The sequence below is a fragment of the Bactrocera dorsalis genome, chromosome 4, assembly GCF_023373825.1.
Source record: "Bactrocera dorsalis isolate Fly_Bdor chromosome 4, ASM2337382v1, whole genome shotgun sequence".
In the NCBI taxonomy this organism is placed as follows: Eukaryota; Metazoa; Arthropoda; class Insecta; order Diptera; family Tephritidae; genus Bactrocera; species Bactrocera dorsalis.
In genome coordinates this window covers 14391634-14409153 of record NC_064306.1, presented here as the reverse complement: position 1 = coordinate 14409153, position 17520 = coordinate 14391634, and the positions used below count along the sequence as shown (strand labels likewise).

Here is a 17520-nt window from a genome sequence, read left to right as displayed (position 1 = left end):
CAATGGCCCATATGAAATTTATTCTTAAGAAGTCATAATAATTATTAATTATTAATTAAATTATTAATATCATAATTAGTTATTTGTTTGTAAGAGTATAAGTTTAACAGTAGTAAGGTTTTTTTACAAATAAAGTAAACTAAATAATTTTTCATTCACATTACCTTACTCCTTTCACAACGCTGTCGACTTAATAAATACTTGTATACTGGTTATCACTGCACAAAGGGGCTAATGAAAGTGTTTCCAAAACTTCTAAGAGCGAGAATAATATTTTGAAGAAAAAAAAAATACGATCGCTTTCAACCATCAAAGTTTTATTTTTCACAAGTCGATTTGCCTTGTATTTTTATTTTAAACAACTAGAGATCTTCGAAGCTCCTATAATACATATCGTCATAACTAAAAGGACCTTAAATATTAACTTTTTCTGGAGATTTGTTATGATTTTTCGTTCTTCAAATTTAACAATTCTTGTGTTTAAGATATTCTTTAAACCAGAATTAAATTATTAGAGATAAATAAATATGAAAATGTTTGTAAGGATTTCTAAGATTTTCAGATATTCTTGCAATGAATGTAGGTATTTGCATAGTTTTTTTTTATTAAACTTAAATGACATAAATAGCAAGCATATTTATTTACTTTGACAGATATCCCTCTAGAAACTTGTTGCCTGATATTGTTTTACTGTCCGCAAACTGAGTCCGAATCCGTCTATAGCGGAGTAATAGTCTTGGCTACTAACCCCTATACTAGGGTGTTTTTTTTTTAACTATTAATTTTATATCAGTCCCATCTCGAAATTTCCTTGGAAATATACTAACAAAAAATTCCCTGAAAATATTAGCCCTAATATTAACATTAAGAACTGGACCAAGGCCTGTAAAAATTTTCCATAGAAAATACACTACAATCGTGAGTTTTTATCTTTAAATTCCTACAGATCAGAGGTATTTTATGGCATCGCTTTGACTTTAGACGCATATTTCTCAGAATTGTTCACTCTATAAAAGTGTCCAGTGCAACGAAGTCGTAACTCACACTGGTGAGGTAGTACGCGGCTCTAAACCCGATTTTTCCAAGAATTTCGCATTTTATTGTATATATCTCGTAAATGACAGGAGCTATAGAAAAAATGTACATGACAAATTTGTAGGAAATTTTATTTGCTATAAAAAAGATCCGAGGTCAAAATCGCTATCATTAATACTTCTCGAGTTATTCAGCTTTTTAAGTAAGGCTGTATGCAATTTTCATAGATTTTTTAATGCATAACATCTATAAAAATTCTAATTCTTCAAGGTATTTCCAAGGAAATTTCGTGACGGGACTGAAGAGAATTACGATCACAATAAAAAAATAACACCCTACACTATACGTTAAGCTTTGATACAAATTTTGCACAAATACTGCTCTTACGGTATTTCATATTACGCTCAAAACAGAGAAATGACCTGCACCAAATATGTGGTACCAGTGCATGTGTCTGACTTTTTAATTTGTGAGGTCTAGCATTGAAATATGGGGAGAATATTTTTATGATGACAACATGATCTTGTGTCAAAAATGGGTAAAATCGGACCAATTTTTTCCACAGTCCCTTTATAGCTTACACATATTTTTTCGAACATCCACTTTTAGCGGTCAATATTTAAGAATATTACTAAAGTTCAGAGAGCATATTTCTAAAATGTATACGCTTTGACACATTGAACCCGCTGCATTAAATAAACCGCGTCAAAATTACTTCCAATCACAAAAATAGCTTGAGGGCAGCAAATCATAGTGCATAAATATTGTATTACTTACTCAAGTATATGTAAAACAATTTTCCTACTAAAAACTGTACATAAACCAAATTTTTAACTCTCATCATATATGTCTAGATAATAAATCATTCATTTCATTAATTAAATTTTTCATCTCGTATATATGTATGTTGCCTGATTATGTTTGTTAATACCTTCCCGCCTGCACCCAAAAATTTATATCTTTATGTACATATTATTTGTATTTTTATTCTAAAGAACTAATTAAGTCGATTTATATTTTTTATACATATAATAAAAACTACAAACGCACGTTAATCTCACAGTGATGCATTTGGGAGAGTTAATACGATCACTTACAAATTGGCCTTCTCGCCCAATAACACATTCTTGGAGGCTATAATTACAGAGGCTGCAGAAAGTTTGAATCTAGATGGTTATGAAGTGTATCCGAATGCGAGTGCTTTGGAAACTTCATTTACCACAAACAACTATTTGGCTGGCGTTCAGTTTGACGACTCTCTACGGAACATCACCGATTATCCGCGTAACTTTGAGTTTTCTCTACGTTTCCCAAGTGAATTACGTACAGCAACACGCACCTTGGGTTGGACTTGGTTGACTTCGAAGTTATTTCCGCTTATTGATATGGCGGGTCCAAGAAATCCAGAGAATGACGATGGCGGTCTGCCAGTGGGTTATCTAAGAGAAGGTTTTCTGCCGGTACAACAAGCACTATCAATGGCCTACTTGAAGTTGGCAGGCAATAAGGAGACTTTGCCGTATATTGAAATGCAACGTTATCCCTATCCGGATTATATTAGTGATCCATTAATCCAGGCTTTGGAGACGATATTGTCTTTGATCGTTGTTTTGAGCTTCATTTATCCGTGCACGTCAATAACGAAGGTAAATATTATAGTCTATTAAGAGCACTAGAAATTTCCAATTTTCAATTTATCCAGACTCAACTCAGTTTAGATATACTATAGGCCAGGAGCATGTAAGGTCCAAATTGGTCCATAATCACTTGAACTTCGTAGGTACGCGATTTCACCCGTTAAAATTAAGTTTCGGAGAATCCAAGCAGAGAGCTAATTTACTCAAGAAATGTTCGCAAAAAAGAGTCGAACTCTACTCGAAAGAACACTACATACATATGTATATCCGATTAAAAAGATATACTTGTATGTATGGATTATCGCTCATAAGGCTGAAATTAAAGTAGGGAAAATTTGATCGCTGATTACTAATATTTGTGTTACAATAAATACTGCAGGGGTATGTACGAGGTATGACAATTAAGTAATGAGACTGATTCCATAAAAACCGAATATTTGAAAATTATTCTACAACTCTGCCATCCCCTTCAAAGTAGTCCCCTTGGGCAGCTTTACAACGATTCCAGCGCGTTTTCCATGCTTCGTAACATTTCTGGAACGCTTCGACTGGGATATCCGCGAGTACACTCGACTCGGCCGCCTGGATGTCCGTAATCGACTCAAAATGGGCGATGGTACATATGTATATCAGTGGAGAGGGGAGAGATGCCGGGAAAAGAGAAAGGGAATTTCAAGGTCACAGGTTTACCATAAGCGCGGCAGTAAAATCAGTCTCATTACTTACTTGTCAAACCTCGTACACTGCTAAAAGTGGATACCGGTTCGGATAGAGAAAATGTTACTTATTATATGGAAGACCCACATATTTTTTTAATTTTTAAAATAGTTTTAAAAACAGTTGTCACATATTTATAAATACACATACAAATACCTCAAAATTTTGCAGAACATTACCGTTGAAAAGGAGCGACAGTTGAAAGAAGTGATGAAAATTATGGGTCTGGACAACTGGCTACACTGGACAGCTTGGTTCATCAAGTCGTTTTTGATGTTGGGCATATCCTCCGTGCTAATCGTAGTTTTAATCAAGGTAAATTTGATAAAATTAATTAACATAATATAGTTAAGAGCTTTTAAGAGTTAGTGATACTAGCATATGTACTTATGTCTTATTGATCCCTTTAGATTAAATGGTTCGAAGGAGTTTCTGTGCTCACGTTTAGCAACTGGTCCATATTATTAGTGTTCCTACTTATCTACACCATAGCCAGTATTTGTTTTTGCTTCATGATGGCAACCTTTTTCTCAAGCGCCAGCACAGCAGCCGCCGTTACTGGCTTAGTTTGGTTTATTACCTATTTGCCTTTGTCGTTTACGGTAAAAACCTACGAAACAATGTCGCTGGGCTCGAAATTGGGCTGGTGTTTGATCTCTAATACCGCCATGGGTTTCGGTTTCAAAGAAATACTTGGCTTCGAAGGCAATGGCGAGGGTTTACAATGGAACAATTTGTTTAAAACCGTTTCTGTGGACTCTAATCTTACGGTCGGCGCAATCATGTTGATGATGTTGCTCTCCTCCGTTATCTATATGCTTATTTGTTTGTATGTGGAGCAAATTATGCCTGGCGACTTTGGTGTGCCTAAGAAGTGGAACTTTCCATTCACCGTCAGCTATTGGTGCGGTCAAAAGGAATATGCTGGTATTGAGGATATGTCGAATGGTTCGATGGAGTTTAAAAATCCAGATGCCTTTGAGGCCGAACCAGCTGGCAAACATGTGGGCTTACAAGTGAAAAATCTCAAAAAACGTTTCGGCGACAAATACGCCGTCAAAGGCTTGTCAGTGAATATGTATGAAGATGAGATAACAGTGCTGTTAGGACATAACGGTGCTGGTAAAACAACGACAATTTCTATGCTGACCGGTATGTTTCCACCAACGGCTGGTACAGCGATAATCAATGGCAGCGATATACGCACCAATATTGAAACCGCGCGTATGTCACTAGGCATTTGTCCACAGCATAATGTGTTGTTCGATGACTTGAGTGTGGCAAATCACATAGTGTTCTTTAGCCGTTTGAAAGGTCTGCGTGGCGACGAAATTCAAGAAGAGATAGATAAGTACCTGCGCATGATCGAGTTGGAGGATAAAGCGAATGTGGCGTCTTCGAAACTGTCTGGTGGCATGAAGCGTAAGTTATCGGTTTGTTGTGCGCTATGTGGCGGCACAAAAGTGGTGCTTTGCGATGAGCCAAGTTCGGGTATGGACCCCGCAGCCAGACGTCAATTGTGGGATCTATTACAGGCGGAGAAAGTCGGGCGCACATTACTACTAACCACACACTTTATGGATGAAGCCGATGTACTGGGCGATCGCATTGCGATAATGTCCGATGGAGAGCTCAAGTGTCATGGCACATCGTTCTTCTTGAAGAAGAAATATGGCTCTGGCTATAGGCTAATTTGTGTTAAACGCGAGGGTTGCAATGCGAACGAAGTAACAGCGTTACTAAATCAATATATACCAGGTATAAGACCAGAAGCTGATATTGGCGCTGAGTTATCTTACCAGTTGCCGGATAACTACTCGGCGAAATTCGAAGAAATGTTTAGCGAATTGGAAACAAAGTCAGATGACTTAATGCTCGGCGGTTACGGTGTAGGTATTACCTCAATGGAGGAGGTGTTCATGAAAGTGGGCGCAGAAAATTCCGGCAATGGCACAAAGAAAGAGCAAATGGCCATCATGAATGGCAGCTCCGGTTTTAATGACGATGATATCGAATCTACGAACTGTAAGTACACATTTTCATATTTAGGTTTATCTAACACTAATATCTATTTTATAAATCTTTTCTTAGCCGATAGCATGTTTTCGGAGAACACGCGCTTACTAAAAGGCACAGATCTTTATCTCAATCAATGGCACGCAATGCTGCTTAAGAAGTTTCTTTACACTTTTCGTAAAAAGTTTTTGTTCCTCTTACAAAATTTGTTACCCATATTTTTTGTGATCATTACCATCTTGATCTCGCGCAACTCCAGTACATTTCGCCAACTGCCTGCCATAAAGATTAGCTTGGCACAATATCCAAGAACATTTACGGTACTCGAGACGTCCAGTAACATTGCACCGGGTTCACTGGAGCAGCGTATTGCCGCTGAGTATAAAACCATTGTTAATTCTTATGGTGGCAACCACCAGCTACAACTTACAGGCGAAAGTAATTTCACAAAATATATTTTGGATTTGGGCGAAACCGAACAAGTGCGTATTAATTCGCGCTATGTGGCAGCCGCGACGGTGAGTGACAGCAAAATTACTGCTTGGTTGAACAACCAACCGTTACACACGGCGCCGTTGACTGTGAATCTCGTGCACAATGCTATGGCAAAGTAAGTTTTTGAGGTTATGTACGGACAAAAATTAAGTCGGTTTTCCAATTTAGGGTTCTTATTGGACCAGAAGCATCAATAACCGTTTACAATGCTCCATTGCCATATTCGCTCGAAACTAAATTGGCGCAATTGAACGCTGGCACAAATGTGGGCACTCAGTTGGCTACCAATGTTGGCTTCTGCATGTGCTTTGTAAGCGCTTTCTATATACTTTTCCTGATTAAGGAGCGTGAGACGCGTTCGAAACTTTTGCAATTTGTGGGTGGTGTGCGTGTGTGGACTTTCTGGCTGTCACAGATGCTCTGGGACATGGCCACTTTTGCTATAACTGCTTTAATAGTGGTTATAACGTTGGCTTGTTTCCAAGAGGAGGGCTTTGCATACTTCTCCGATCTAAGTAAGTCATATATAAGTAGTTTATAGGGGTTTAATATACAAACAAAGAATTGACATATTTTTGAATTTTTCGTTCCAGTTCGCTATTACTTCCTGCTAATAATGTTCGGATTCTCCGTTCTACCTTTTACCTATTTGCTTTCATTCTTATTCAGTGAGCCAGCCACCGGATTTTCTCGCGCTTCAACTATTAATATATTTGCAGGTATGTGTGTTAATATTAAAAATTTCTATACTATAACGGTTATTAATTAAATATTATTGTGTAACTTTTAAAGCAGTTAGTACATTCGCTTTACCAATCTTTGCTGAACTCTTAACGTCAGAAAGTGATTAGAGCTCTATTATTTGGACATGATTTATATTAGATGAATCGAGATTATATGTAGAGTTATCAGTTATCGTATGTTGTCTCTCATAAATGTGACAGTCAAATATTATTTCAATACTAAAATGATTTTTTTGAATTCGTACGAGGGCTGCTATATATATTTCTGGCCTAATAATGAAAATAGGCATATTTATCAACGAAAATGTGTTTTTTTTTCGTTGGATTTGGCTCGTCTTGGAAGACCCACACGGTCGATTGCTGTTTTGTTTCGGGCTCATACGCATAGATCCATGATTCGTCACCTGTGACGATCTTATAAACGTCTTTAGAAGCACCGCGATCGTATTTTTTCAGCATTTCTTTACACCAATCCACACGAGCCTTTTTTTGAGCGATTGTCAAATTGTGTGGGATCCAACGAGAACAAACCTTTTTTACGGCCAGGTGTTCATACAATATCGAATGTATGCTGGTGAGAGAAATGAATAGGCATAGCTCTATCTGAAGGTATGTTACATGACGGTCTTGCATTATCAGTTCACGTACGGCATCGATGTTTTCTGGCACAACGGCTGTTTTTGGACGACCTTCACGGAATTCGTCTTTGAGCGAGCGTCGATCACGATTGAATTCGTTGTACCAGTTTTTCACAGTGCTATAGGATGGTGCTTCATAGCTATACAAAGATTTTAGTTCATCGATGCACTCTTGTCGTGATAATCCATGTCGAAAGTTGTGACAAATGATCGCACGAAAATGTTCACGAGTTAATTCCATTTTTTGGCCGAGATGAATTTTTTAATTCCCTGTAAATAAAACAATTCACTATTAAATGACAAAACGTTCTGAGTGATGTTATGCTAAAAAATGTCAAACTTTCCAATGGAAATGTCAGATTGCACCTCGCCACACTTAGTGTTGCCTAGTCCAGAAATATATATAGCAGCCTATGTATAATCTAATTCTGACAAGGACTATTCTGAAAAATGTTGTCTTTATACTTTCTATAATAAAGCAATTCTCACCAAACCGTAATTTTTTCGGGATGGAATTGCGATTCATGGAGTACGTACAAATATACTTTTACAGAAATAACTAATTTCGTTGATTGGTTTGGGATAACCACATTGCTGTATTTAAAAAATCTTTTGTAGCACTAGTATTGAAAAATCCGCTCTTAAAGTTGAGGCCACTGACTCCGATCGTATATCTTTCCGTTATGAAATGGCAAACCTTACTGAAGAGAATAGCGGGAAAAAATATCGTCGTTTGCTGTCCCCATATCGGTCTACTTTTGTAGTGTCCTATAGAAAACCCCTATACCCTAAAACCTAATGCCTATCAAAAAAAAAAAGATCTAATAACTCTTGCAGCAAGTAATACATAAAAAATTGTCTGTCGGTCTAGTTTCTGTTTTTTTGATGCAACTATTTAATCCAATAGAGAGTCGTCGTTCTTCGGAAGCGGCATCTTTCTTTTTCTGCGCCTGTGGTAGTACCTCACAGAAATATCTGTCACGTCAAGCAGGCAAACAAGTTATTGAAATATAAATTCCAAGAGATGTCGATAATAGTAAGCTAAGTGTTGTTTGTTGTTTTATCTATGTGTAGTAAAGAATTCCCTCTCAGTTTCATTAAGATACTCCCACATACATATTGACCAATATATGAAGTGTAAAGTAAATGGAAAATTTTTAAATAATTATATTAGTTATATTTATTTCTGCACATGATCGCTTATTTATTTCTTGATAATGACGTCTACATCTCATATTACGTGCGCTTAAAGTATTCCACTTCATGACCAAAACTTGTCCAAATCGGACCAAAACTGTTAAAGTTTTTAGATACCGAATATGTGGATTAAAGTTTCAATAGCGAATTTTTTATCGAAGATATCGGTGAGTCTGTGAGATTTGAAACTCGGAGAGAAGTGAAGTAATGAAGTACCTTTGTTTCACCTCATATACATAATAAAAAAGATTTTCTAACTTCCAGTTCACATTATACCGCATAAATCGGCAAATTTGTGAGTTGTGTTTAAATCGGATCCTTAACTTTTTTAAAAGTATAAAAAAACACATATTCACTGGTGATCATGTAGCTTCCCTACAATGAAAGATTTTTCAAATCCATCAAGCAGTTTCGGAGGATTTTCAATTCAAACAAAGAAATCAATGCAATCTTTCCTCTTTATAATGCTAAGTATAGATAATTGCTTAGGGGCCAGGAAAACGGTGTCGTTTGTTGAAATTCAATAAAAAAAATATAGGAAAAATTAATATTGTTATTATACAGTTATAATTCCCAATCAAGGTTCTTCATTACATCTATTGTGGGAATAAATTTAATAAATTTTCCGCATTTTTTCTTACAGGTGTTGCACTTTTCATAGTTGTTGTAATAATGTCATATGACATATTTGATACCAAGGATGTTGCGGATGGTTTGCAGTGGTTCTTCAGAATATTCCCACACTTTTCACTTGCAATGGGCTGGAATAATTTATATGTTAATTGGGCTACACGTAATACCTGCAATAGCGAGGTGTTGCAATTGTTGCCCGATGCATTGCGTTGCCGTCTTTTACCGAAGTGTTGTAGTAAGTCATCAATTTATCTTTTAAATATTATTAATGAAGCTAAATTATGTTTATTTTTTCAGCTACAATCCCTTATTTTGCATACGCGGAACCTGGTATTCTGCTGGAAATTGTATATCTGGCCGCTACTACGGTGGTATTCTTCCTAATTATCATTTTCCGTGAATATGGCATAATTGATGAGCTCATATACATGATCAGAAAGAGAGCTTTGTAAGTAATCGTAGTTTTACATTTGCAACTATTTGTGTGCAGACATTTTATAAATCTTCTAAATATATTTATACAACCTCAGTAAACCACCACCGCCGCCCGAGGATGGTTACTTTGATGATGATGTTGACAACGAGAAGAATCGCATACAGAAAATGTCCACCGATACATTGGCTAGTCAAAATTTGGTGCTTAATGGTGTCACTAAATATTACGGCAACTTTCTGGCGGTCAACCAGGTCTCACTATGTGTCCAAGAGTAAGCGTATATACTTATATTTTTAGTGCAAATCTTAAAATTTTTTATTCAATTATAGAAACGAGTGCTTTGGGCTGCTGGGTGTTAATGGCGCCGGCAAGACAACGACATTTAAAATGATGACTGGCGACGAACGCATCACTTACGGTTCGGCTTATATTAAGGGCATGTCGCTGGAATCCGAGATGAATCAAATTTATCAAGATATTGGTTACTGTCCACAATTCGATGCTTTACTAGACGATCTAACCGGCCGTGAGACGTTGTACATCTTTTGTCTATTACGTGGCGTACGTCGGGCGCGTATAAATCGTATAATTGAAGATCTGGCAAAGTCATTCGGTTTCAAGAAGCATTTGGACAAACCGACAATGACTTATAGCGGTGGCAATAAACGCAAATTGAGTACAGCGATTGCCGTAATCGGTAGTCCCAGCGTGATATATCTCGATGAACCAACAACCGGTATGGATCCAGCAGCTAGACGCCAACTTTGGAATATGGTTTGCCGCATACGTGATTCAGGCAAATCGATAGTGCTCACGTCACATAGTATGGAGGAGTGTGAGGCTTTGTGTACACGACTGGCGATCATGGTGAATGGCGAGTTCAAATGTATTGGCTCAACGCAGCATTTGAAGAATAAATTTTCTAAGGGTTTGATCCTGAAGATCAAAGTGCGACGCGCACCAGAACAATTCAGACCGTCTTTAAGAAGGTATGTAAATAATAGTTGTCTCACATTCATGGAGAATTTAACTATTTTGTATTACTTTTTGTAGTTCAAGAAGTGGTAGGGGAGATCTTTCACCCACCCATGTGAAGATGCAACAGGACATTATCTCGGTGAAGGAGTTTGTTGAGCGCATGTTCCCGCAGGCAATATTACAGTATGTATATTTCAAACAACTGGCAAAGATATTTAGGCATTGTTTTATTAAGTATGCTGAAAATGGGGGATAATGTTTTTGTTGTAACATTTTGAGTTTATCCGAGATTGCAGCCTGGAACGATAAACCTTATTTGTTTATTGTGCGATTTATTGGGTATCGGATTTGTGCAATATAGAAGTTAGATCACGGTTAACGTTAATCAATATATCTTGACATAAAAATACGGACCGTAACGACGAACGTATATTTCATGTCAAATCAAATAATTTTCAAATGAAAGTTTGTTGCCTAACATTTTCAAGATTTGCTTAAATAAAACTTTAATCAGGTTTCATGGAGCCAAGCAGCCATTGCCTGTTGGTTGCTATAGGTAAAAGCTCTTCGCGAATTATGTTGAGTATCTGCGATTCAGTTTTAGCTACTTATGTTGAAACCTATAATACAACTCGGGTCTTTAATAAGACTTAAAATAACAGATGCTGCTAGATATACTTGTACTTGCAAGAAGTAGTCGGATTTAACCTTATGCAGCAGAAGTAACTTGTTTTGCAAACTGAAGTATGGCCAACGGAAACAATTACAGGTATAATCGTTACTCCCCAACGAATCGAAAAATACACAATTTAGTTAAAAACTTAACTTAGAACTTGGACAAAGGAAAAAACTGAAAATTGGATCTTTGGTAGACATTTTTACAAAAAAATGAAAATACCGCGACATTCTTTTTTTTCAAATAGTTGAAATCGAAAAAAGCCTTCGTCCAAGTCTTTAAGAATTCTATTTTAAAGACCTGTGTTAAGTTTCATGAAGCTCGGTTGAGTAGCGCTCGAGAAATATTGCCAACTTCAAAAACACAGTTTCGAGAAAAACGCGTCAAAGGATTTGAGTGGCAATAAAAGGGACCACAAGTTATAAAGATAGTATCTCTGAAGCTATTACTCGGTTCGACTCGAATTTTAGGACTATATTCTAAAGGTGTTGTAGAATTTAATAAGACAAGAAAATCAAGTCGTGTGAAAAAAGTTTTAATTTGACGAGGTGTCTTCACAAAATTTTTTGAAAATTTTCTTAATTGGAAGTGGTCCATATATAGCGGTCATACGAGTACAAACTGCACGATCAAAATCAAGTTTTTGTATGGAAAATCTTTTATTTGTGAATCATGAACTTTTGCAAATCATACAATGACAGTTTTCGCATACACATATGAAATTTTATGCTTTAAAGTGCTACTCACTGGACCTCGAGATGTTTTCCATTTTTATAATTTTGTCGGATATAGTTGGATTTACAATATTTTATAAACATTTGTATGCATAAATTTACGCGCACTACTTTATAAATAATTTTTTCATTGCAGAGAGGAATACCAGGGCATACTCACATTCTACATTCCGCTCTCAAGTATTAAGTGGTCAAGCATATTCGGTCTAATGGAAAAGAATCGCGATTTCCTCAACATCGAGGACTACTCCATTAGCCAGACAACACTGGAAGAGATATTCTTGGAGTTTGCGAAGTATCAGCGTGAAGATCCACGCACGCTTAAGTGAGCAACACACTTAATAAATAATCCCGTAGTTGAAACCTACTGTAGTTCTTCTGTCTGTAACCCTCAACTCCGTAGTTAAAGTCGACTAATCATTAACTCACTTAATTTAATTGGTTTAATTTAAACGAAATTGTAGCTTATGATTGGCTAACTTCTAACACACATACTTTCTTACATATCAGCAAGAAATTCCCCAGTAAATTAAAGCATGACGAATATAAGTACATACTAACCACTCCAAATCGAAGCGCGTTGCGTGCATAACTTTTCGTACCCACACACATACATATTCAAGCATACGCTCCTGTAAATATTGCCATATATACGTTTGTATGTAATTTATGCCAAAAATTTTAGCATGTATGTAGCTGTTATGCGAATTTTCGCATGCCATATATTTGCATGTGTGTATCTAAGTATATATTTAGTGTATTTGTATGAAAAAAATTGTAATAATTTATTCTTTCCAAAAATTAATTAATTTGAAAAAAAAAGCATTAAGAAAAAGCGCTGTGCTTGGTGTCCGAGGTGGCAATCAATGCGGAATTGCATTACGGGAGTTGATTCGCATAAAAACGAATACCGGTTGCAGGCATCGGAGCGTGAGCTGAATGACTTAACGAAAGGACAATTCAGAAACAACGGAGTTGCAGTATAAATTTACATACATATGTATATGTGTATGCAATATTTAAGTTTAAACACACTAAGTACACTAGATTTAAACGAAAAGGTTTTGTGATGTGCAAAAATGTAAACCGAAGAGCTTTAGTATGCTTAAGAGGAAAAGAGTTGCAGTCAAGCGCCAAAAAGTTTTGCAAATGTTGGCTTCAACAAATATACAAACAACTAAAATTACTAAACATTTAATGAAAAGTCAATGTGCCTATATACTACATATACATAAACGCATATAATTATATATGTATGTATGTATTATTGAAAAAAAACATATTTATATTTGCTTAAATATACTCATGTGTGTATATATGCATAAATGTAACGAAAAGCCACAAAATGTAGGTGCATATGTCTTTTTGACGCAAACTCGCTTTACTAGCATAAGTATATATGTATATATGTTTTACTTATATATAGGTGTGTGCGCGCAAAAAATATTTAACCACTAACATTTTACTTGTGCATAGCACTTTCGAAAGTAAATAGCTAGTTTGATTAATTTTAATTTATAAAACATGCATTACTGTACTAAAGATTTGTTTAAGACGATTAATCAAAACTAAAATAATAACTTTTAAGAAAGTATCTCAAAAAAATTTTGATGAAAATTTAGTATTTTACATTAATTTATTAAAATGTATTACAAATGAAACGATCCACGAACGAAATCCACATGTTTTTAGTTTTAGTTGGAAAAGTATTATAAAATATTTTGGCACTAGTTTCTTAACAAATTCATATTAAGATAGACCTACAGAAATAATAAAAATATTGCAAACCTAAACAAATATAAAAAATATATAATATTAAATATAATAATATAATAATAAATATGCTATATTTGTATAAATGTGCAGTAAGCTTTGAATGTGCTAAGTAAAAGCTATAATTTTACATGAATAATTATTGTTATGAAAAATGTTTTTACAAAATACCTGAAGCCAGTAATTGATGGTACTCTTTAACGACAACTTTTTACCCAACAATTTACACGAAAAACAAATATTGAAATTACTGTGTGATGTTGCTATTTATTCTAATAAAGTTATGATTTGCTAATTTTAGCATTGATACAATTCTCTCGTTTTTAATTTAACATAGCAAATAATATTAATATTTATACTCTTGCAACCAGTTGCTACAGAGTATTATAGTTTTGTTCACCTAACGGTTGTACGTATCACCTAAAACTAAGCGAGATAAATATTATATTATAATATATATATATAAATATATTATACATACATACATAAATGATCAATATGACAGGAAAAGTTAAAATCCGGTTGACTGTCTGTACATCCATTCATCCAGACTGTAACTAGGTAAAAATTGAGATATCTCGATGAAACTTGGTATGTGCATTCCTTAGTACAAGAAAAATTCCGACTACGTAGGTGGGCATAATCGGAGCCACTCCCACAAATCGCCATTATCGGAAAACATACAGTCTGTCAAGTAAGAGCGTGGTCGTGTTAATTTATAAAAAAAATACTATTTTATGAAACTTTCATATTTATATATACATTATACACATTACAAACAATTTGGTCAATAATATGTCCAGTCACCACCGGCGTCGATAATTGCCTGGCATCTCCGAGGCATGCTTTCTACTAATTTGACGGCGTATTCTAATGGCACGGATCTCCAGATTCGACGAATTTTGTAAGATAAAGTGTATGTGCGTCTTCCACGAAGCTTCTGTTTAATATATGCCCACACATTTTCAATAGGGTTTCCATCGGGCGACCACAACGGCCAATCCAATGTAACGATGCCAGATTGAGTTTTTTACTGAGTGCAGATCTCGCTGCGGTGTTTAGGATCGTTGTCCTCCTGCAGAATCCAATTTTCATTTTTTCTGAAGAATCATCGTTTGGCAGATAGCAGTAAAGCCTTTTTGTAGATTTTTATCATTTTCTCGTCATTTAGATTGTCAGTAAAGAGGTACAAAGTGCAGAATCCCTGCTTTGAGAACAGGCACGTAGCCAGGGGGGGGGGGGCTAGAGGGCTGAAGCCCCCCCCGAAATAAGGAAATTTTTTAAATAAATCGCAAATAAAAAAGATTTATCACTGACTGAATCTTTTGACACTCTTATACACAACTCAGCTCAAACCTATAACAGTCGTACGCAACTACACTAGACGGTGACTGAAAACTTATCAAAAGTCATACTTAAGCGTTGTACAGATCTCCATCTTGATATGGCAAAGTTGGTTGGACAGGGATATGACGGAGCAGCAAACATGTCAGGGCATTTAAGTGGAGTGCAAACCAGGATAAGACAACTGTATCCAAAAGCACGTTCAATACGGAACTGCCTTGGTATTGTCAATGAAATAGAAAATTTATTTAGAAACCATTCAAATGCAAACATAACTTTCCAGGACGTTATACAGAAGCACGCACCAGAAAGCAAAAAAAGACGACTTGTTCGCCTTTGTGAAACAAGGTTTATAGAAAGGCATGAAAGCATTATAAGCTTTGTGGAGCTTTTCAAATTCATTGTACTAAGTTTGGAAATAATTTCGAGTAAGACATGGTCCATTTGGTCTAAAGCATCAGCCTTCTTAGCAGCGGTAGAGAAAAGCGATTTTTTGCTTAGTCTATTCGTCTGTGAGCAATTGTTCAGCTTAACGCTGCCACTGTCTGTGCAACTCCAAGAAAAATCTATGGATTTTGTATCAGCAGTGAACCGAGCCAAAGAATTAATAAGAACTCTGCACCAGATAAGAGAAACAGCGGAATCAACATGCTAATGTTAAAGCATCTAGGCTCGACGGGAGTAAGTTATCTCACCAAGGTCTTCAACCTGTCGCTGACCACTCTTCAAATACCCAATGTGTGGAAAGTCGGTAGAGTGGTCCCACTACTGAAACTTGGGAAACCCGCCAACAAAGGAAAACTTATCGACCTATAATTCTACTCTCCCCAGTAGTGGAGACACTTGAGGCCTTGCTACTCCCAACCTTCACTCACCACCTGAGCCTAGCCAGCCACCAGGATTCCGAAAAGTGCACAGCACTTAGCGTCATAAACGCCCAGATAGTTCGTGGCCTCAACCAGAAACCACCCTGCGAAAGAACGATCCTCGTAGCGTTGGACCTGTCAAAAGCTTTTGACACGGTCAACCACACAACGCTACTGCAGGGCATTGAAAAAACCACTCTCCCTCCAGGGCTTAAGAGGTGGACCATGAACTATCTGAACGGTCGTCAGTCATCCGTACTATTTCGAGGTGAAACATCTAAACTTAGAAGAATTAAACAGGGGGTTCCGCAGGGTGGTGTCCTCTCCCCGTTACTGTTTAATTTCTATATCTCGAAACTTCCTCAACCCCCAGAGGGGGTCTCCATAACCTCGTATGCTGATGACTGCACGATATTGACGTCGGGCAATGGAATCGATGGCATGTGTTCGAAAGTGAACAGCTACCTCTCCGACCTTTCTCGTTTCCTCACTGCACGGAATCTCCAACTTTCCCCCACCAAATCCACAGCGACCATATTCACAAATTGGACGAAGGAGTATAGACTTGAGCTTGATATTGCAGTCGACGGCGTCAAAATTCCGACTGTCAATAACCCTAAAATTTTAGGCGTAACCCTTGATAGTCTATGCTCCTTCTCTCCCCATACGACCGCGATTATCGCCAAAGTACAGAGCCGCAACAAGATCCTCAAGTCGCTAGCCGGCAGCACATGGGGAAAAGACAAAGAAACGTTGTTGGCAACTTACAAGGCAATCGGCCGGCCGGTCCTCAACTACGCAGCACCGATATGGTCGCCTGGATGCAGTGGCACGCAGATGAGGAAACTACAGACCTGCCAGAACACAGCACTCCGGACTACGACGGGATGTCTCTTGATGTCTCCCATCGAACACCTCCATAGTGAGACGCGCATGCTTCTTGTAAAGGAGCATAATGAACTCCTCTCCAGGCAGTTCCTGCTGGGGTGTTTCCGTAGGAATCACCCTTGCAGCCATCTGCTTGGAGCGGAGCCGCCTCCTAGGAGCATCAAGAGGTCATTCCTCGACTACGTCGACGACATCGTACAGTACGCCGACCGCACTTCGGACGCTACAGACTTCAGACAGGCACTGACCGCCATTCACAGTGGAGCCATTAACACCTTCACCGACTCCCTTCCCGTGAATGGCGTTCTTGGAGTCAAAGCACCACCTATTGCAGATGAAGAGCTCCAGTTGCCGCGAGAAACGCGAGTGACCCTAGCGCAACTTCGTTCTGGGTACTGTCGCAGGTTAAACTCCTACTTATCCAGAATCGACCCCGACATTAGGTATTAATGTATGTCCTGCATGCAACGAGTCTCCGCATGACACTGGCGACCTCTTTGCATGCCCCACAAACCCCACCCATCTAACACCCTTTTCCCTTTGATCCGACCCCGTCGAAACAGCACGTTTCTTGGGCCTACCGTTAGATGATCTCGACGACAACACAAACAACCCTTACCATCCTAACGGGGATTAGCTAACCGTTAAAACAACAAACTACAACAGAAACAGCGGATGGTTTTTTCAACGATATTTTCCAAACAGCATCACAAA

The 17520-nt window shown here is 37.4% G+C and overlaps 1 protein-coding gene across 3 annotated transcripts in view; it reads left to right on the top strand.

Annotated features, from left to right (window-relative positions):
• The window catches only part of LOC105222965 (phospholipid-transporting ATPase ABCA3), a 45045-nt gene extending 31025 nt beyond the window's left edge, over positions 1 to 14020 (top strand). For all 3 annotated transcript variants that reach the window (XM_049456749.1, XM_011200542.4, XM_011200541.4), the window contains 13 exons: positions 2099 to 2681; positions 3561 to 3704; positions 3800 to 5414; positions 5481 to 6015; positions 6069 to 6415; positions 6494 to 6619; positions 9122 to 9346; positions 9409 to 9559; positions 9642 to 9818; positions 9877 to 10536; positions 10601 to 10708; positions 12072 to 12260; positions 12759 to 14020. In XM_049456749.1, coding sequence (XP_049312706.1) covers positions 2099 to 2681; positions 3561 to 3704; positions 3800 to 5414; positions 5481 to 6015; positions 6069 to 6415; positions 6494 to 6619; positions 9122 to 9346; positions 9409 to 9559; positions 9642 to 9818; positions 9877 to 10536; positions 10601 to 10708; positions 12072 to 12260; positions 12759 to 12921 — 5023 coding nt within the window. In that variant the 3' untranslated portion in view covers positions 12922 to 14020. The remainder of the gene's footprint in view (positions 1 to 2098; positions 2682 to 3560; positions 3705 to 3799; positions 5415 to 5480; positions 6016 to 6068; positions 6416 to 6493; positions 6620 to 9121; positions 9347 to 9408; positions 9560 to 9641; positions 9819 to 9876; positions 10537 to 10600; positions 10709 to 12071; positions 12261 to 12758) is intronic.
• The last annotated feature ends 3500 nt before the right edge of the window (positions 14021 to 17520 follow it).